Raw genomic sequence first — 21,943 nt, 5'->3', positions numbered from 1 at the left:
TATATATTTCATGGATCATCACTAGGTACCCCTACCGGAATGCACCGCAGATCTCTTCTGGTGTATGGCAATCCTGGTTTTTGGCAAGCTAAGGAACCTGCTCCTGTAACTTACCAGGTTAAATGGTGCATTTTGGGAGCTTTCATTGGAACTCAGGCGCTGGGAGGCCTGTTCATGTATACAGCAGCTAACATGCTTCAGCTCAGCAGGTAGAGGTCAATATTTTTGAGGGCACAAATCTGAAACAGGGGAACCGAGGAAGAGGCAAAGTGACTTCTCTGAGCCAAAATTCAAACTCTGGGTCCAAATTTCCAGTCCCAAGGTAGACCATGAGATCCCCTGTAAATATCTGACTTATGACCAGGCTGATGATGAGCCCAGTCCCACTTCTGGTGACTGGTTTGGGCTCAGTATGCTTACAGTCATGTGCTGTAAAAGAATTAAACTTTGCACAAATAAACAACCTACAAGTAGAAGTTATACACAAAGCCTTTTTATTACATGAAATAGTTGAACATACTCCATAGTAGTTAATCAATTACAAGTGCATTTATTTAATATTTTGTGGACATCGTAACAGTCTGAATATTTTGGCTGGATGGCCAGCATTCTGACTGAATTCAAGCCAGTGCAAATCATGGCATAACCATAAACAGTAAATTACAGGTCTACAATGATGTTAGACTAGCTAAGCAAGAGCATATTTATTTGACACATTGAAGCATCACAAAGTATGAGAGCCCAAATGTTAGAAAACGATCACTAAAATGGTATTTGTACAAATTCTTTATTTTATCTAACTGTAATGATCCTTTCTTGGATCCTGGTATATCGGTCATGCATGAGATCTTTCTCTAGTTTCAGGGAAGCCATTTCAATGTTTGAAACTATAATAGGCAACAAAAAAAATGTAAACATTTAATGGTCCTGTGAAAACCCAATGAGAGAGCGAGTACACTGTGCCACGGGAAAAGTGCGTTTTAACTGGTGTGCCCATTACGGCCAGTTTTAATTTTACATTTTCAATCAGAAATTAATGTCCTGATACACATAGCAACAGTTATTCACCCATTTCTGGTGCAAAAAATTAGAAAACTTTTTTCATCCAACTCCTAAAAGATAAAACAAGTAGAATAAAAGAAAAGTTTCTTTCCTTAGAGGAACAGCAATAAAAAACACCCAACATTTAAACACGCTACCTTTTCTACATATAGATATATACACAATATACCAACAGCTAGCAAAACGCATAGCTGATGCACGGTCATTTTTTCCCTCCAGGTTTATGTACCTGAACATTATAAAGATTATTTACAGTCGGATAGATATCCACATAAGTAGTAATCAGAATACTTGTATTTGGCTAAAAGTTGAAATATAAAAAAGACAGACAATTTATTTTTCAAATACTTTCCAAATATATATTAAAAGTTTCCAATATTTCAATTAGCGCCAGAGTTGGAAGCTCTTTTTCTCATATTTAAAAAGTGTATTTTGTGATATTAACTGATGACAGAGGGCCTGACCTGCTCCCACTGCAATCATTGGAAGGGCTCACGTTGACTGCAGTGGGCTCTGGGTCAGACCCAAAGGGCAATCAAAGATTGCAGAGAAATGTAATAGCCTTTTTATTTTTGCCATAGGCCCTGCTCTGGCAGTGATATGTTTAGTTAGACCTTGGGTCTCCACAGATCCCCTTTGACTGCATCGAGGGTCTATGCAGATGGACTTATGTGCCCTTGCTGGGGATAGACTGTCAGCTGGTACAAATGGTCATACTTCCAATAGCTATGACAGTTTACACCATCTGAAGATGTTGGCCCACATCCTTACTGAAATCAATGGACTCAGTGTTGGCGCAGAGCCAGCATGCATCACGCTGCAGGGTCAGGGCCACAGTAGTGCTAGGAAAAATGATTTTCATATCAGAGAACAGACATAAGCTTTGCTAAAAAACAAAACTATAGTGGCTAACATTACAAAAAAGCTTTAGAAGGGATGGGAATATTACACATACAACACAGTAAATTTCAGGAAATATGTATGTAACTTGAAAAATATGTTTTCATGCTACCTTTATAAAAACTACAAAATTAGTAAGTGAGCTGATCCATAAAATAAAAACATTTCTGTATGTTTTTGAAATTGTAACTGAATATCCCCCAGAAGCATATACTTTTCTGGATAAATAAAAAAAATATCGCCACTGCTGTCTTTATATTGGTATCCTGTGTTTGAGTAGATTGTGTGTAAGCAAAAATCATCTTAGACTTGTAGTCCAGGGTTACTGTACTGTACCTTTAAAACTACAATGTTCTTAGCACATCTGATTCTTACAAGGTAAAATATAAGAAACATATGTTACCCATTCACCAGAATGGTTTGACATGTATTACAGAAGAAGCAACTGCCTGTAGTATAACGTTCTATGTAATATCTTTTTTTATTTTCCCATGTCTTCCTGCCATCTTCTAATCATTTCTCCAGTGAAGCATGCATTGAAAACAATAGGGCCTGATCCTTCATTTCTTGGACTCTCAAAACTCCCTTTGAAGTCAAGAGGAATGCAGGGTGTGTTAAGAATGCAGGCTGGGGCCCTCATGAGGAATATGATATCTAGAAATTTTTTTTGGCTTTGAATCAATACAAAATACAATAAATGACTGTATGAAAATGCATAGTTTGTAGTTGCATACATTCATTCACTAAGATCAAAGGAAGCTTCTTCTGCTAGGCAAGTTCATCACCATCTATTTGCAACAGAACTGCATTTTGACAAACTTACATGAGATCAGTGACCAACATATATCTTGCAAATTAATGGTCACTGAACAGTGTTATTTAAGAGTTGGCTACTTTTTTCTCCTAACTGTCTCTGTGAGATACTTTAAGCATTTTATCACCTTGTAGGCTACTAGATAAACTAGAACAGCAGTTCTTAAACTTTTTAGTAACCTGAGGACCCCCATTTTGATTTTAAAATTTTTCGGGGACCCACAAACCTCTTGCTCAGCCCCAGGTCCTGCCTCGATTCCATTTCTGCCGCCCCTGCTCCATCCCTGCCCTCCAATTCCCCCCTCCCCTGAGCACACCATGTTCCTGCTCCTCCCCCTCCCTCCAGCACCTCCTGCATGCTGAATAGCTGTTTCCCAGCATACTGGAGGCACTGGGAGGGAGGGGAGGAGTTGATCAGTGGGGGCTGCGGACCCCCTGGAGTGGACTCCAGTTTGTGAGATGCTGAACTAGAACATACAATCTCCAAACCCATTATAGCGGATTCTTGCTGAACTTCAGGTATGCCAACATGTACGCGTTTAGCCTGGTTTGTCTGGGGTTTAGACCAATGCTGCCCTTATTAATACAATGGAGACATAAGTCTTAGGAAAACTTGGTCTTAAATATGGTGTTATGACCTAGCTAAAAATTGGCTTCATTTCAAACACGGAAATTTTAGTCCTCAGCACAGACTAGTGCTTCTTATTTTTTATTTGTTTTTGGCAATGGCTGAGTATTTGAAAATGCTACCAGTGTGCTTACTACTTACATTTCATTAACCCTTTGGAATCTAGCCTTTTCTAGCATTCTGAGCAACTCAGAGCCTTCACTAGCACTGTCTGCAGAGCTAGCTTTCCAACATCTGCACCATCATTTGTGCTTAGAGTTGTTACCTTACACATAATAAGACTCCGTGAAAGTGTATTGAAAGATTTGAATTCAGCATGCAAAAATATGCATATGTGGGCACAAAGAATCATAAGTGCATTAGAAAATTTTATACAAAGCAATGGCAGACTTCACAAAGGAATTTCGGGTAGCCTCAATCTCTACATTCTTGGCCTAGCCCTAAAACCTTTCCATTCTGGCAGCAAAATGCACAGAAGCATGTCTAATAATTACAGGCCTGATCCTGTGAACTGCAGTGTGTCCTGAAGTGTACGGAGCTATGTAGGTTGCATGGATACAGAAGTGGGTTCGCAGATGCATTTCAGGGTTAAGTCTAAATTAAATTCAATTGTAACTGGGTCCTCAAACTTAGCTGCACTGTATATAGGCCCAAAGAGTCTCTCCTAAGTCAAAAGGAGTTTTGCTTGAATAAAGACATCTTGGAGGTGCACCCAGCATTCCAATAGTTTAAGGCCTTCTAAGCAAGTAGATTGACAATAAATACAATTGTTTGCAGTGTTGTAACCATATTAGTCTCAGCATATGAGACAGACAAGGTGGGTGAAGTAATATCTTTTACTGGACCAACTTCTATTGGTGAAATTGACAAGCGTTCGAGTTCTCCGACACTCAAAAGCTTCTCTCTTTCACCAACAGAAGTTGATCCAATAAACACTAGTACCTCACCTACCTTGTGTGCCTCATAAATATTATTTTCTGCTTAGCGCATGCTGTCTGAACAAGGTTGGTGACTGGAATCGCAAGGAGGGTGAGGATTGTGATTTTTTTTTTTTTTAAAAAGATGCTCTCCCCCCACCCTTCCAAATTTCAGTAGCACCTTAGGGAAATTTGTTACCAGTGTGTATGGTGTATTAGTCACAAAATTACCCCTTGCTGCCAACAGGAGTTGCACATCTAAATCCTTGGTACATGGCATTGAAGACTTTCCCCTTAGCATGGGAGTTATTCATCTGCACTGATCAGATACATAAAGGAGTCTTTTTTTCTTCCCTCAGTTTTTGTGTAAACAAATGAAAATGCATAAACTAGCTCAGTGGCAAAGCTGTTCTGTGTGCTGCCATGAAGGGACTCCAGTTCAGAGTAAGTTTCACCACCCTTGGGCAAGTGGAAGTTGGGTTTCACAGATACATCTTTAGCCTTTGCAGGGAGAGAAGACAGCAATCTCATACTGGGTAGGGACCGATCCTGCTTTTACTACTCAGGCAAAATTATCAAAACAGTTTCAGAGTTTGTCAGTAACAGCTGAAGAATTGTGCCGTTACAGATCAACTGACACTGGCGAGTTAACAGAGCATCATCTTCAGAGGAAGCTAGGTGTTGTACCATCATCTACCTATTCATATGGTACTGGTGAGGAAGGCACACGTGTGTGTGTGTCTTTTGGATAGAATTAGGGGTTCAGATTCCTTCTGCTTCCATGCTGTAATCTCAAAACCTTCATATCATAGGGTGATCCCACAGTACCTCAGCCAGTTGTATTTATGTTATGGGAGGGTAACCTAGAAAAGATCTGCCCTTGGCAGGAAAGGGAGGAGGCAAAATAAAGAGTTTTTTTTCTTTTTAGCCAGCCAGTTTGCTCTGGCTTCCAGTCACTGTAGATTCTAGTGCTCTGAAGTACAAGGGATGATTTGGAAATTTGAAATAAACAATTTGGGTGAGGTAAACAATTAGACATAGTGTTTATTTTCAGTGTGTTCTACAACACCTACAGAAGGCTCTGATGGTCTTTGCTTGCTTTTTAAAGCAACAGATGCTCATCTTGAAAGACAAAAAAAGGGGGGGACCTTAAATCCATCTGGATGTAGTTTTAGGGACAGATTTTTTTTTTAATGCAAAGAGCATTCCATGTGGGAAGTGATGGAGGATATAGCCTTTAGAGGCTGATCCTGCAAACATTTACTCACATGAGTAGTCAGTGGCTTCTGTGATCTTACTCATACTCGCATGAGTAAAGATTTGCAGTTTCCCTTTAATATTCAGGGCCGAGTCTATGCAGAGACTTGCACCAGTTTACCTAAGGATGTGTTTTTAAATCAATTCAGCTAAACTGGTGTCAACTCCAGAGTGGACAGTTTTATAAAACCAGGTTTAAATGGATTTAAAGACTGATCACAAAGGAGTTCAACCAAACCAATTAAAAATACAGTTTACTTAACCAGTGTAAGTTCTGTATATGTACAACTTCCAGGGCTACACCTTTTCCACCTGCTAGGAGATTTGCTTTTTTAAAGCTGTAATATCCCATTTGTGTACTGAATCTACCAAGTGACAATTAATTTCAGAAGCTACAGTATTTATGTGTATATACCATTAAAAAGCAACTCTTCTGATCCAGAGAGTATACATTTTTACTAATTTAATAAAAATTTCTTAGTATCAGATTTCTCCATATTTCAGGATCAATTTCTAAAAATTATAGGTCAAAGCTCTGCAAGATGCTGGTAGTAATAATAAAGATTTTTTAAAAAACCATTGCTCTTAATTATTTAATATAAAAAAATACATGGTGTAACAAGTAGGAAAAATATATACAAAAGTGCAATGCTGAGTAACTCTAATTAAAGATCACTTCTTTTGCACAGAGTGGAAGAGAAAATAATTTTTAAAAATATAGTTAAAAAAAAAGACTGAATTGCTTCTTGAAATGTTTTTAAATTTCAAAATTACTTTATTGTCTCCAAAGCAGCATTTGGCAGGAAATAGATGAGAAACACTGAACAGAGATTGAATTTCCCTATTGTAGGAAAACAATCATAAGGACACAGGACCTGAATCCTGCAGTCCCAATGCAAGCAAAATACTGACCGATTTTATTAGGCACTTTGCCTACATATGGTGGCAAGATTGGGCCAATTCTGACTAATATTTGGCCTTTTGTGTTACACTAAAGCCATACACAGTCTATAATATTGATATTCTCTTTCTGTGCATTAAAATGACTTCTTTATTACAGGAAAAGGTCAAAATTGTTTAAGTGCTTCTTCATATTTGTGGGATGTTATGAAATTTAGTGCAATTTGACATTGGTTAGGACAGATTTGTTTCTTAATGACATTATGGACTAGATCCAAGATACCCTTTTGCCCCTTTTCATGCCGTTCTAATGGTGCAAAGGGGCTAGAATGCTGCACTAACAAACCAGCTGAGGATTCCCCTCAGCATAGGAAATCCCAGATGGGCACAGTCAGTGTAGCTAGCTCTGTGCCACCTCCACCAGCCCCAGTGGCCATAGCTTGCTCCATTCCCGTAATCCCCCACCAACATAAATGGACTCAGGGGCTGTTACAAACTGGCAAAATTTAGAGGAACCTCAGACTTCCCTGCATTATACCATGTGCCAAAAACTGACTCCTGGCAGCCCCTGCAGTCAGGGGAGTACAAAGGTAGTTCAAAGCTACCCTTGAAGCTCATCAAAGCCATGACAAATAGAACCCTGGCACAGCTGAGGCTGTGGTCCTATGTCTCATTTTACGTAAGATTATTTGGCTAACCACTGACCTGTCCCCACTTCTCTCCCCCCACACATGCCCCCAAATCAAATTAACTACTACTAGTAGAAGGATTAAAGATTAGGCCCCATTGTGCTAAATGTTGTACAAACACAGATAAGAGTCAGGCCCTGTCCTAAAGTGGTTACAGTCTAAATAGCCAGGACAGACAAATGGTAAGAGACGACGTATTGTCATCCCCACCCGGCGGCAAAAAGCGATTAAGTGACTTGCCCAAAGTCACAAAAGATATCAAAATTGAGCCAAGATATCTTAAATCCCCAGTCCAGCACCTGTTCTCAAGACCATCCTTCCTCTCATAAATACTGATAGCAAAATCCTGTTTTCTAGAGTAATGGGGAAGAGACTCCACAGTTCTACCTAGCCAGCTTTTTGGCATAAGCTTGTTTTTTGTTGCAATCCTTTTTTTTTAAACTTCTGGAGGAATGTGTGAACATAAGAACAGCCATACTGGGTCAGATCACATTTAGCCCAGTATCCTTTTTTCTGATGCCAGGTGCCCCAGAGGGAATTAACAGAACAGGTAATCATCAAGTGATCCATCCCCTGTCGCCCATTCCCAGCTTCTGGCAAACAGATGGCAAACACCATCTCTGCCCATCCTGGCTAATAGCCATTGATGTCAAGTGAAAACTAAGGGCCCTCATCTTGCAACCCTTACTCTAATAGTCCTTACTTGCATGAGTAGTTCTATTGTCTTCAATGAGGCTGTTCATACAAGTAGGAACTATTCTCTTGAGAAGAGACTGCGTGATTGGACCTCAGCTAGCTACAACGCATAATGATACTGATGTAAAGCCCTGTAATGTAATATAATAGTGTTTTGTAAAAATATGAATTGTACAGTTGACAACCATAATATGCTACAGTTGTGTACTGAAGATAGACATTAGTGTCGAATCTCTTGGCTCTAGAGAAAATTCCCTGTTTAATATGGACTTGAGAATGTGCAATATGTGCTGCTCTCCCTACATCCCCAAGAAATGCTAGCACTAATTATTGCTATATTAATCTTATTTTAAAATAATAACCAGCAGTAGGTGTTTTGACTGACCTATTCTATAGAAAGAATCAACTTAAAGGTGTCCAGGAAAGGCTCATTTTCATGAATTAATTTACAACAGTTACTTAAAAATGTACATGTATACAAATAAGTAATGCAGTTTAATAAATATGCAAATCACATTTGCTTTAAGGTACTTTAGAGGGGGAAAAATGACCTAAGCTAATGAATAATCTCTTCTGGCAAGTTTCTTGACTATTATGTGATAAAAACAGTAAATACAAGTGGTGTTGATCACTGACACAATCTTTTACTTAAAAGCGATTTGAGAATAGCACAATATTTTGGCAGCAGAAAAGAACCTGTACTCAGTTTACAGTGAGGAGGCCACAAGTATCTGGATAGAGAAGTGTTATCCAGATGTATCCAAACTAGATTGTCATGCTGCATACTGTAAGGTACAAAGTGCATAAGATCTACTATACCAGCAGTTCTCAACCAGGGGTCTGGTGCCTCCTGGGAGGCCATGAGCAGGTTTCAGGAGGTTCACCAAGCTGTGCTGGCCTTAGACTCACTGGGTCCCAGGGCAGAAAGCCAAAGCCATGTCGTGCAGGACTGAAGCCCGGGGTCCTGAACCTTGCCACCTGATGCCTGAGCAACTTATCTTCGTGAGGCCCCACTTGCCAACCCTCACACTGGCCCTGGCTTTTATGTGCTGAAAAACAGTTGTTGTGGCACAGATGGGGTGTGGAGTTTTTATAGCATATGGGGGTGGGGGAGCTCAGAAAGAAAAAGGTTGAGAACCCCTGTACTATATCCTCTCCAAGGCGTTGGTCACAGCTTTTGTTCAGTAACAAGTAGAGATGGGCCCAAACATAACACTTAAATCCTACTATGCTCCAGTTCTGAGGATATTTGGATTAAGATCTTAACTTCTTGGCTCAAGCCTCCCTCAAGTAGTACCTACGTAACTGAGTCTGCCCATTATCTTGGTTTTCTTCTAGGGGAAAGTTAATCATGTTTCTTCAAATGTGAAGTAAGGAAACATCCTGTTTAAGAGATTGCTGCTTGTCTTAATATTCAGTTAACTCTGGGATTCTCAGAGTGAGGCAAATATATTAATTGGAGGATGGGAGAATTTGTCTTTTTTGCTGTTAAGAAAATGTGATAGATGATGGCACTCAGTAAGACAAGGGCTATTCTCCTGCACATCCATATGAGGAGTCTGTACGTGATGATTTGAGGCTATTACTTTGTCCACCCTGAATTCTACTTTCTCTTGGAGTGATGCTGCCACTGACTTTGGATGAAGCTGCTCACTAGGACTCCTAGATCAATTAATAGTGCCAGGCCCAGAACTTTGTTGAGGGAGCAGAGAGACTTTGAAGCAGACAAAATGACAATTCCCCAGCACTTTTAAGTGGGGGTTAGATGTGGCTTTATAATAAAATATGCTCACATGCCGATGGTGGTACCACACTTAAGGAATACTTTCAGTGTGGGAAGACAGGAATTTCCCATGAATTACTTCAGTACTTGAATGGTTTTTGGCATAACTGGGAAAAGCTGGAAGAATACTATTTGGTAAGTGGATAGATGATTGTGTGGTGTTAGCAGCACCGCTAATATCATTTGGACCCACTAGGCAATATCGGATGCTTGAGGCCATCATAGGGTTTTTTGTCTGGCAGGAGCTTGTGAAGGCTATAAACACCATCCAAGATAAAGGCTGCACAGTTTTTGGTAAAGTGGCAGTCCTTAGGCAGGGAGAACACTTCTCCAGTATGGTTGAATTTCATTAGTTTTCAGGCCAAACATTTTCAGGTGCATTTGTTTTTGGTCCTCAACAAAAAGCACAAAATCTTGTTGTAACTCCTGCTCATTGAACTCATGCGGATAGTCTCTGATGCCAGTGGCACTATGTATGTGAGGGATTCAGTCAGCCAGGGTTTGATGGGGATGTAGGAAAACCTGGCCATGACATCCCTCCCTTGGCTGAATCCCTTCTATACCAGGAAGCAGATGGAGGGCGGGGGAGGAGGGTTGGCACAGGAACTGCTGTGGTGGCTCTATGGCCCTCAAAGATTCCCTGGCCAGAGAGAATTCACAGGATCCAGATCCACTGGCTTTATGGTTGCTCTATACTGCAAGAGCAGCCCGCAGCATCTGGCTCCAGAGCTGTTCTTTTTTTAAACAATTAACATTCCCTCCGTAACTGCTACCTCCAATTATTAAATCAGTAAAATTAGATTTTAAAAGTTCAATTTTTTACTTTCATATATTTCATTATTTAAACAGTGAAATACAGAATCAGTTTGACTTTCCAGCACTCAGTGCTGCAATGTATGAGTTGCTAGTCTGTTATGTTAATGTAATGTTAATTTCAGATTAAATTATCTCTATGCTACCAAAGGCAACATTCTTCCTTTCAGAAAGACTTGATAGTCGCTATTTCTAATTTCCTCCCAGGTGTTCTGCATTATTTCTTCTTTGTTACAGTGTGTGCACTGTTGGTGTATAAAGCAGCAACCCTTTAGGTTCATTCATGGAATCTGAGTTTTGTTTCACAGTTTTTAGTAAATTGATGCCAGCATTGTTACAGCTCTGAAGTTTTGCCTGTACTAACTTATTGTTATTGATGGTAAGTTAGTTTTCAAGAGCATGCTTTGGAGCACTTGTTTCTGTAGTTTAGCCCTTTGTTTAGTAAGGAAGTATTGCATCGTATAGAGAAGGCTGCTGTCTGTTTCCTTTCCAGTATCTTTTTAGAAACACTAAAACTTACACAGAACAACATCAATCATGATGATACAAAATATTTGCATTTTGAAAGTTTTTAGGTTAACTGACAAATTAAGAACTATGGGCCCAATCCTTTGTTTCCTGTGCACCCAGAATTCCTATTGAAGTCAATGGGTGTGTTGAGCGCATAGGCAATGCGGAGATCAAAATGTATGTCATAATGTAAGTGACCTGTATGTGTCATGTGTTTGTTCTGACAGGCTTTCTTTGAGTTTGATAGTGACAGGGCAACTTTGGAATTCTAAACAATGTCTTAAAAAAAAAGTGCCAGTTCTCTGCATGAGACTTTTCTTAGTGTAAAAGTATTCTGAATCTATAACAAACAGCACAAAATTACAAATGGCCAGGTTGTCTTGCAATATATTTCAAAAGAAGACTATATACTGTCATACTGTCTCTATGGTCCTGAGTCAGCAAAGCATGCAAACAAATTTAAACTTTAAGCATATGAGTAATCCCGTTGGTGAGACTCTCATGTGCTTTGCATAAGTGCTTTTCTGCTACTGAAATACATCTCTTCAATCTCTAGTAAACTTTGACTGTGCCCGGCTTTGCAGATTTACCGTATCTACACTCAGAGAGAAAGATCAGTCACTATCATTAACAGTGTGTCAGCATGACAATTACTTAAAACTAAAAACTTTATTAAAATGTTCCGATATTTATGCACATGCATGATCTTACTCACTTGAGTATATGTCTGCCCAGTTGGATCCCTGGTCATGATGTTAATTCTGTAAAGAGATTCTGATAAGGAAATATTACAACAGAACTAAAAAAAAGGGTCATTTCTTCATGTAGAAATTGAGAAGTTTGAGAACTGTGTGCATTTCAATACAATGCATTTTCTTATTTGCATGCATGATCTTGAGTTTCATTTAAGTTTGTACTCTAGTAGATATGAAAAGTATCTAGTTAAAAACATCTTGTGCACCATAAGGAAATTAGCACCTTACAAACCAGAGTACTTAGTAGTTGCAGGATAGCATGCTACAAAGTATACATTTTTGTTGTGAGCCACTTAAAGAAACAGTAACCCAGTTATAGATAATGCATGTTTAACTGGGTGATTGTACAGCGACAAGACTTCATGTTTACATTACATTCTAGAAAGCTTTATACAAATATGTAGACCACCTATTGTATCAGGTCATGCTTCAAACTCCATTTCCATAACTTTACATCCGCTAAAACCCCTTTCCTTTTACTATTTGAAGCATACACAGGCTTAAATACTCTGTGTTAGCAAGAAAAGGTCATGTTCACAAAAACACTCATTTCTGATTTTAATAATTCAAATGGTAATATAGTCCTTATTTCATTAAATAATTCTGTCCAGAAAAATAAAATAAAATACATATTAAAATTCTTAGTAATTGTAGGTTCAAACAGACCTATTTTTTTTGCATCTACTGCCCTTTTATTTTCCCTGATGAAATCCACATTATTTCCATCATTTCGTTATTTTTCTCACATTATTTCTCTATGTACGCTTTTAGTAACTTCTGTTTATCTGAATATTACATACCAAATGCTGCACTACTATTTGCTATTGAAATAACTAATTGGCAAGGAGAACTCTTCCTTAACTTGACTGGATACAGATTCAGAATCAGGGATATCTCTATCTTCTACAGTAGAGTAGTGTAAAATGAAAGATAAAATTCTGACATTTCCTAGAGGGGAAAGATGATGAACATTGAGAATTTACATGTAATGTAATTTAGGAGCTCCTTTGCAGCACTGGGTTAGATTTTAAGAATTCAGACAAAATCTTGCAATCCTGATTTATATGAGTAGTCCCATATAATAGAAAAGCTAAATTTATTTCTTCTGCTAATTTGTTTTTCATATTATAATTATTTCCTTATTTCTCTCAGGGAAACATACAATAGTCATCTCAAACTTGGATGCAAAGTTTTATCAGAATTTTTTTTCTTAAAATTGGTTAAGGTTAGAAAAGCAGTTCTATTTAACTGTGGCTTGTTACTGCATTTGTCTATTCCCTTATGTGTTATCTGACAAGTTTATTGACAAAAACAAGTTCTTACTACTGTCAGCAATGTGGAGTAAACAAGGGTATGGATGAGTGAGCTGTATTCTTCTTTAGCCTGTGCATCATCAAAAATAGTGCCAGCTACCTTCTGACTGTAGAATCTTTCTGGATTGGTTAGAGATGATATACTGTATGAAGCAGAAAGAACAAAGATTGATTTTCAGATAGTGAAAGAAATTGTCCTGTTGAATGTCACAGAAAAATCCTTGTATCTTGTATATGATGGAAATTTGATAAAGACGTCTATGTAAACAGTACTGTAGTATCAGATGGGGAATACTGGAAGCAGATGCCATCAACCACAATTCAAGACACCACTTTTTGCAACCTTGAAAAAGGTTTTTGAAGCACAAGGATCTTGACACCACAAGTGGCTTAATTTAGCATCTACCTTCCGCATCTAAACTGTCAACTTGACTAGTTGCTTGAAGGTGGTATAAAACATTATTGTAGTGGAGATTTTGTTGTTGTGGGATTCCAGAAGGGTTTTATAACTGCTTTTAGAATAGACAGTAACTATGTACAAGATAAGTCCTGGCAGTCTAGGATTAACTCCATTAGTTTCTTCAGATTTCAGTTCCAGCCGTGCTACCTCTAGGTGAGTTCAGTGAAGTGGAAATAGAAAACAAGATATCATTTTAGTAACCTCTTTCCAACCACCACTGTTTATAGTGAAGAGCAGTATAATTTGATTTTAGTGATGACTGCTGTGCAGTTTGGTCCAATCAAGAGTGGGGACAAGCCCTCATAACGTGTTAAGCCTTCCCAACTGGTCAGGAGACTTCTAATTTCACATCCCTCTCCCAGGCTCTTGAGCAGCTCTCTTAATGTACCTACGGGAGAGCAATGGACCTGCAGGGAAGCCCCCTAGGTTACATCTGTACATTTAATCCACCAGAACTCCAGGCAAGGTCTCTCTAGATCAGGGGTTCTCACACTTCTGTACTGGTGACCCCTTTCACACAGTCAACCTCTGAGTGCAACCCCCCCTTATAAATTAAAAACACATTTTTATATATTTAACTCCATTATAAATGCTGGAGGCAAAGCAGGGTTTGGGGTGGAGGCTGACAGCTCGTGATCCCCCATGTAATAACCTTGGACCCCCTGAGGGGTCACGACCCCCAGTTTGAGAGCCCCTGCTCTAGTTACCATATGTTCCATTCTATGCATCTGATGAAGTGGGCTCTAGCCCACAAAAGCTTATTCTCTAATACATTTGTTAGCTTCTAAGGTGTCACAAGTACTTCTGTTCTTTTTGCGGATACAGACTAATCCGGCTGCTACTCTGAAACCTGCTCTAGATAGTCCCTGACCAGAACACGGCAATGGAGATATGGCTAGAGTGACACCATACTGCTATGTAGGGTGTTGCTCTTGGGGAAAACTTGGGGGTGTAATATAAGTGAGTGGGACTGGAGAAAGAAACAGGCTCAGGTTTCAGGAGGAGATGCAGTTTGGAGTGATACCTGGAGCTCACATATGCAAGCTGGTAGCCAGGCTAATACTGGAAAAACACAGAGGTCTCAGCATGTAACATTGGCCTATATACATGTTCCATAAAGATCTCTGTCTTCTTGCTATATCATTGCTTATTGCTAACAAAACAGCTGAAAGGGGAGCAGGGAACTGATTGATCACTAGACAATCAGTATTCAGATATCCCAATTAGATGATTGCATTGCATAAAATCTCCAGCCCTCGAGTCAGACCAGGTATGAAGTCTGCTCACCTTATTCACACAGATAGACCCATTGGGCATGTTTGCACCAACTTGACACCTATGAAAAGTAGGTATAAATATGCAAATCAGAATGGAAGTTTTGCTTACTATGCACACCTGTAAAGGACTACACAAGGTGCAAGGCAGTGCAGAATCAGATCCATTGACCTGGATGGAAACAGCTGTGTGAATAAGATTATCCGAATGTTATGTATTTTCCATATTTGGCATTTTATGCAGGAATAGAGACAAGCTAATCATCTTTAAAATGCTTGTCTAAAATATTTCCCTTTTGCTTGAAATTTCATTTTTCAGGTTTTTTCCCAAAAAGACATTTGTTTTGCTGTAGCAAGAAAGTCACTTCAGCAAAAATTAGGACCCAGTGGTATATCTGTCAATATAAAAGTCTGATAAGATCATGCAGTACCAACTTCTGTCACCAGCATCATTTCTACTAAGTGATTAAAAGAATTTTATATATATCCTTCAATATTTCTATTTTAAGGGTCAAGTTCTGGCTGCTTGTGATGTGTGTGTATATACACACATACCAAAGAACCCATGGCCAACTGTGAGAATGCATGATGGAAACCGATCACCAGATTTTGACTCCTCTGAAAAATCAGGGGTCACCTGACAGACCTTCCAGAGAAGCAAGACTTGGTGTGGTTAAACAGTGTAGGGGAGCAGTCCATACAGACCCATATGTGCCATGTACTTTGGCCAGGCAGTGGCCAATTCATGGCACTTGATGTAAATAATCTTATTCTTATCAAGAACAGAATGAAAGTTTTCAGAGTAGCAGCCGTGTTAGTCTGTATTCGCAAAAAGAAAAGGAGTACTTGTGGCACCTTAGAGACTAACAAATGTATTTGAGCATAAGCTTTTGTGAGCTACAGCTCACTTCATCGGATGCATTTGGTGGAAAAGAATGAAAGTGTAACTCTGGCCAGAGATGGACAATAACACCGCTTTGGTGGTCTATTTGTGTGCCTATCTTTCTAAGAATAGATATAAAGTTAGCAGTATGGGAGTGGCTATGTGAATTACTTTATGGGAATGGCTTCGCTAACGTTTATGTTAAGCCTCTGAGCATGCCCAGTAGATCCTTCTACAAGCCAGAGCAGAGTGAGTGGAGTATGCATGCAATTCATAAGGTCTGTGCCTTCTCTCTAACACACTTTCCTCCAGTACTACAGCTGGGACGAGTGCTGTACCTGGTTCCTGGGGCCAACCAGAATTTGCCCCATGTTGTGGAAATTTGATGATCTAATTAATATGTTCATTTATAAAGTGCCCCCTGCAAGGTGCTCATGATGGTGTACAACATTTTAGAAACCAATTACAATAATATATTTTAAAATCCTCTTTAAAATTCAAGAGATCAGAGCAAATAAGGGAGAAGGGGAATACAAAGAAAAGGGAACAATGATGGGGATAAGTAATGAATATGGGGTCAACAGTGATCAAAATTGTTTTATAAGCATCTTGAGAGGCTTTTAGAAATAAGGAGGGATATCAGTGGAGCAAGCTCCACATTCTGTGTCCCACCATATTAAAGGCACTGACAACAATGTCAGCATTTAAAAGGAAGTAACTAGAAACCAGTTACAAATTGCTAAGAGGTATTTCCCTAAATAAATCTTTGGCCGGGGGGGGAGGGGGAAAGAAAAATCACAGAAGGAAAAGCCATGACCTATGACTTCACCAAAAGATAAGGAAGTGCAAACAATAGAGTGCAGATGGCGCTGTATATCTGCCAATCTTTACCTTCTATTGTGTTAATTTATTTCATGTTTTGTTTTATTATCCTTGCTGAATTTTAGGGTCTGATTTTTCTAAACAAGTTAGGTGCACAATTGTGCATAAAAATCAGGTAACTGTATGCATGCAAGTGACCTTCACTAGCCACTTGTGCATGAAAATGGCGCGATTTGTAAACACTGTCGCAGAAATAACATGCTCAAATTAGGCATGCAACAGAGCAAATTTGTTTAAAAAAAACACCAGGCTCTTACTATTCTTTTGTTCTTTCCATTCAAACACGTATTGCCTTTTCTTTAACACTACGCTCTATACTATGTTCAGAAGTGTGTGCTTTTGTTCTTTAAATGGGTATAGGCAGCAATGCAAGTTAAGTAAAGCTGTCATGAGAGCTATGTGATCAGGTTTATCAGACTCCATGAAAAACAAGCCCAACTGGTAGTGGGCCTGTATAGCCCTGTTAATATGATAGGTGCCTATACCCATGTTTTTTTGTTTTTTTTTAAACAGGCAGGAGTTGGTGATGCACATTCATATGGCATTTCCGCCTTACTTTATACATCAATAATTATTTTAGTGAGAAAATAAATAACCCCATCTATCTAGGGATAAAACATCAGCATTCTGCATTTATACCCTCTAACAGACTGAAGAATTAAATACAACAAAGCCCACACATCCATCAAAGTGCCGTCTGCATGGAAGTTGGCTATTTCTGACCTTAGTGACTTTTTTTTTTTAAAAATAAAAAAGGACTTTACTTAACATATACATGTGTTGCTGCACTGCTGTCACATTCCACTTGCTGGGATGATGCGGTGGGAGCACTTCTCAGGGGGTTTTGTTTTCTATACATTTTTTTGCATAAATAAAATTTGGCATTGCTAATGGAAAGAATGAGTGAACCATTAATTTAGTAAGCATCTTATATACACAAGAGAAAAGAAAGCAAGATCTGAACTGCTGGGCTGGCTCACATCCCTGAATAGATATTACATAGAATCCAAAAGGCTGCATTTACCAGTTCTTAACAGGGTTCATCAGCATAAGATGGTCATTCTTAGGAAAAGGGACAGGTAATAAGAAAGATACTGGAATCCAAATTATATTCCTGTATGTTTCAATTATCGTTGAAACGCTTTTCCTCAAATCTTGGACTTACTTGTGGCTGAGATTTGCTGGTATTTCCTCTTTTCATTTTTTCCTTCTCTGGAGTATTACAATCTAATTTAAAATTTATCACCACTCTTGTTCTGGTTTGTGACTGCTTTTAAAAAATCATCCAGGAGTGCTGTTGCTTGTCCTTCTGACATATCAAGATTTGAATTCCTCAAAAAAAACCCGAAAATGAGGAATCCAACCAAGATCATTCACATCAGCAGAATTATTTAACAGACTCCACTCTTGGTACAGCTGCTGTTTAGTGAACTGTAGCTTATGTGTTAAAGTGTTAATTTAAGCTTTAAAAAGAAATCTTCATTTCAGGGCAAGACGTGGTGCTTGATTCAACTGATACAGACTTTCACAGCATAGACATTGACACGGTTAAAGAACAGTCATGGGGAGCAAGTAGTTCACAGAGTTAGCAACAAGTTATTTAAGAAAAACATTAATAGCTGCTCTGGGTTCAATACTTGATAAGACATTTTTTTTTTTGCTCTATTGCTCCACACAGGTTTTGCTAAGTGATTCTCCTTGGCTACAAGTGCTTTGTTTTGAAATACAAGTCTGTTTAAAAGGCAGCACTGGAGGATAGGCAGGAGCAGCTCCAGGAACAGGGTCCTGCTATTGTACTCCCCATCCCCCAGGTCCTCCACGCTTCCAGTCTTTAGTCGATGAACCTTTGGCAGGCTTTCTTCCAACGGCAGGCAGTGCACCACATATCTCGGTTCTCCATCCCATACACTTTTCGGCATTTTTTCCCCTCCCCTCTAGGTTTCCTGCCCAAGAAAAAGGGACACCTAGTTAACAAGAGGTTTTTAACATCCCCATCACCACACACTTTTTGAAAGAGACAAAATCATGTAAATGCAGGATGACATTGAAAGAGCCTGATATTTTCAATGGGTCTCTTCCTATTTTCAGGTTACCAGGATTCTGCTGAAGTAGTCAGACTTGGAGTGAGGTGAAACCTACTATTGAGTGATCCACCCCTCTCCCCTCCCCCTCTGCTGTAGTCTTTAGAGCAGAGGTGGGCAAACTACGGTCCGCGGGACCCTCCTGCCAGGCCCCTGAGCTCCTGGCCCGGGAGGCTCGCCCCCTCCCACGCAGCCTCAACTCACTGCCCCGCCGGCGCAATGCTCTGGGCGGCGGGGCTGCAAGCTCTTGCCAGGGGCAGCGCAGCTGCAGAGCCTGGCCTGACCTGGTGCTCTGAGGTGCGCGGTGGTGTGGCTGGCTCCAGCCAGGCGGTGCGGCTGCCTGTCCTGGTGCTCTGGGCGGTGCGGCTGTATCACCGCCAGCCACCAGCGCTCCAGGCAGCGCAGTAAAGGAGCGGGGGAGGGGTTGGATAGAGGGCAGGGGAGTTCAGGGTGGTGGTCAGGGGATGGGGGTGTGAATAGGGGTCGGGGCGGTCAGAGGGTGGGGAACGGGAGGTTGAATAGGAGCAGGGGTCCCTGGGGGGCAGTCAGGAAGGAGGAGGGGGTTGGATGGGGCAGTCAAGAGTGGGGAGAGGCAGTCAGGAATGAGAGGAAGGGTTGGATGGGGTGGCAGGGGGCAGTCAGGGGCAGAGGATCGGGGGCAGTCAGGGGACAGGGAGGGGTGGATGGGGCAGGGGTCCCGGGGGGGCGGGGCATCAGGGGACAGGGAGCAGGGGGGGTTGGATGGGGCAGGGGTCCTGGGGGAGCCATCGGGGGCGAGAAGTGTGGGGAGGGCGGATAAGGGGCAGGGGCCAGGCCACGCCTGACTGTTTGGGGAGGCACAGCCTCCCCTACCTGGCCCTCCATACCACTTCGGAAACCCGATGTGGCCCTCAGGCCAAACAGTTTGCCTGCCCCGGATTAGAAAGTAGCTGGTGGGTTTGCTCCGCAGTGTTGCTTCAAGTAGGCCTCTAGCCCACCCAATTCTTTGTAAGGTGTGTGAGGGGACTATGCAATCTGCCCTCTTCTCCCTTCCCATTTGTAATAAACTCGATTAGAAAATGCTCCTCTGGTTCCACTGATGTATCTTTAAGAGAATCCCAAAAATTAGCAACCAGAAAGACTTATTAGATCCCATTGTCCATCTCTGCCAATCCAGGACTAGTCCCTATAATACATATAGTCCTGAAGTCAGATATACCACAGAGTGCCATGCAGTAATAGAAAATCACAGCTATTATTGCAGTGCTGTCTGGAGTACTGCAGGCAAGGGGTTTCCTTGGTTTAGGTTTGCAGTATAAAAATTTTGCACAGCTGTAGGCAAGCCTTGGTATTCTATGATAGTTGTCCCATATGGTAGCTATTCCATTTAGGGGAAAAGCCACTAAATTCAGAAGACAATCTACATGCTCGTACCTAGCCCTGGATTTACTTTGACTCTCACTGTAACCAGATTGGTACAGTATTCTACATGATAGAAGATAGTGAATGTTGGTTTTGTTTTAATGGTAGCTCTCTGTAAGTCGTTTGATATTCCAAAGCTAGCACTGCACAAAGATTCTTTGTTTGAGATGTTTGACTACAAACCCTAAAGCACAAGCTGCAATGTGGAATAAGTGTCTTTAGAAACTCTCAGTGAATCAATTCCCCAAAACCTTTACTTTCTGTAATAATGAGAGAGAGAGAAAAATGTGTGTCTATTGCTGTTGTGTTCTATTGAAAGGAAAGGCGCCATATAGACAGGCAATGCCAGTTCTGATTCTGGGCATTTGACTCTTCTGTACTCCTGCTGCCTACAGGCTCCCTCAAAATATTGAACCTACTGCTCTGTCAGTAGGAGCTAATGGTCTCATACCTTAAGCCAAATGATACTCTGGGAGGTGATGAGAGAACTGTGTGGGTCTGTTGTTTCGACTCTCCAGTCCCTGCAGGACGATTATGAGTTGGTGAGACCTGGCAACACACACAAAAATGCAGTTAATAAAGCACACATATATGTACATACAATATAAACACATTCTTTGGCACTGCAGCTGGCATGTCCACCACTGGCTGTTTCCTAGGAAATCCCGGTTCCTGGTTGTGTGGTGGAAAAGATAGTCAAGTAAGGTGAGTATGTGACATCTAACCCTCTAGAAGTTAGGGGGTCTGTTCTGAAAAGTGTCCTCATAGCTTTATCTGCACGTGATGAACTTCCTTCCCTCTTCCTGTGACTCTCCAGCAGCATGAATAGAACCAACTAGAACACAGAGCAACATGATTGTGTATTTTGGGAAATAAAGAAAATGGATGATTTTGAGTTTTTTTTGTTAAGAACTCTAAATAGTTCTCACTCTTTGAGATAGTTAATGAATAGTGAATGCTCATGATGAATAGTTAACGACTTGTCATTTGATCAGGGAAAAGTATGATTAACTCAGGGGTGGGGATGTAGCCTGGCTAAAATTAAAAACCGGTAACCTCCACAGCAATCAAGGGGTTTCACGTATTACTCCAGGGTGTAGTTTACACACCTGCATCCCTGGGGCAGCTGCATCAAAGGGGCATTCCCCCTGGAGGGAGCACTGTAAGTGTGACCAGAGCTTTCCCCTGGCGGTTCTGCCAGGGATGTCCATTCTAGTTTATGGCTCCCTAGGATCCCTGCTGGCAGAGGCTGTCAAGGAGATATATTAAATCATCATATTTCCCATGCCCTCAAAACCTCCTTAGGAGTCTTTTCCTATCTTTGGGTGGCTCTGGGCCCCTGGCAGAGCAGGATGGTAGATGGCTTTTGCCCACGCACCCCCTTTTGAATAAACTTACTACAAGGGCCTGGCCATGGGCAACTCAAATCAACTCTATACCAACTTTGGTGTCCCAAAACCTTTCCTGTGAACTCTGACCTCTCAGGAGGTGATTCTGCTCCTGTGTGGTGGAGATCAACACAAAAACCAACTACAAGAACCCTAGGAGGAGGAGTTAAATGTCCATGATATATCTGAATGCTCATTTTGGTGTACACAGAGAAATGCGTTTTCCTTAAGATGTTTCTGAATATGGAGATTTCTGTGCCCTTGAGTATCGATTCCAACAAATTGTTGCAGATCGTGCAAATAACAGTCCTTTGTAAATTATCATTTTCCACCACTGCCTTTTGAAATTCTCATACCATCCATTTTGAAGAATTAGAATGGATCTGACCCAGACAGGGAAACTACATATTTTTTGTTTCAGCCTGGCTAACTGCTTTCTAGCAATGCCATTGCTAAAAATACGTAGAGAATTTCTGTAATGCTGCTGGCATATGATTGGCACAGCTTCTACATTCCCGCTTATTTGTTGAGCAGAAAG

General features: G+C 40.6%; 1 protein-coding gene across 7 annotated transcripts in view; it reads right to left on the bottom strand.

Moving 5' to 3' along the window:
• Positions 1-477: 477 nt before the first annotated feature.
• Positions 478-21,943, bottom strand: part of ZNF704 (zinc finger protein 704) — a 168,104-nt gene continuing 146,638 nt past the window's right edge. The window contains exons 8-12 of one of the 7 annotated variants that reach the window (XM_043507685.1): positions 20,469-20,566; positions 17,701-18,478; positions 13,047-13,645; positions 11,684-11,742; positions 478-1,904 (exon numbers count right to left, since the gene is read on the bottom strand). In XM_043507685.1, coding sequence (XP_043363620.1) covers positions 18,367-18,478; positions 20,469-20,566 — 210 coding nt within the window. In that variant the 3' untranslated portion in view covers positions 478-1,904; positions 11,684-11,742; positions 13,047-13,645; positions 17,701-18,366. Of the gene's footprint in view, positions 13,646-17,700; positions 18,479-20,468; positions 20,567-21,943 lie in introns of all 7 variants that reach the window. The other 6 variants (XM_043507684.1, XM_043507683.1, XM_043507682.1 and 3 more) reach the window with 6 other exon arrangements.

The sequence above is a fragment of the Dermochelys coriacea genome, chromosome 2 (assembly GCF_009764565.3).
Source record: "Dermochelys coriacea isolate rDerCor1 chromosome 2, rDerCor1.pri.v4, whole genome shotgun sequence".
Classification (NCBI taxonomy): Eukaryota; Metazoa; Chordata; order Testudines; family Dermochelyidae; genus Dermochelys; species Dermochelys coriacea.
The sequence above is the reverse complement of the archived record's forward strand: the minus strand, read 5'-3'. Positions and strand labels throughout refer to the sequence as shown.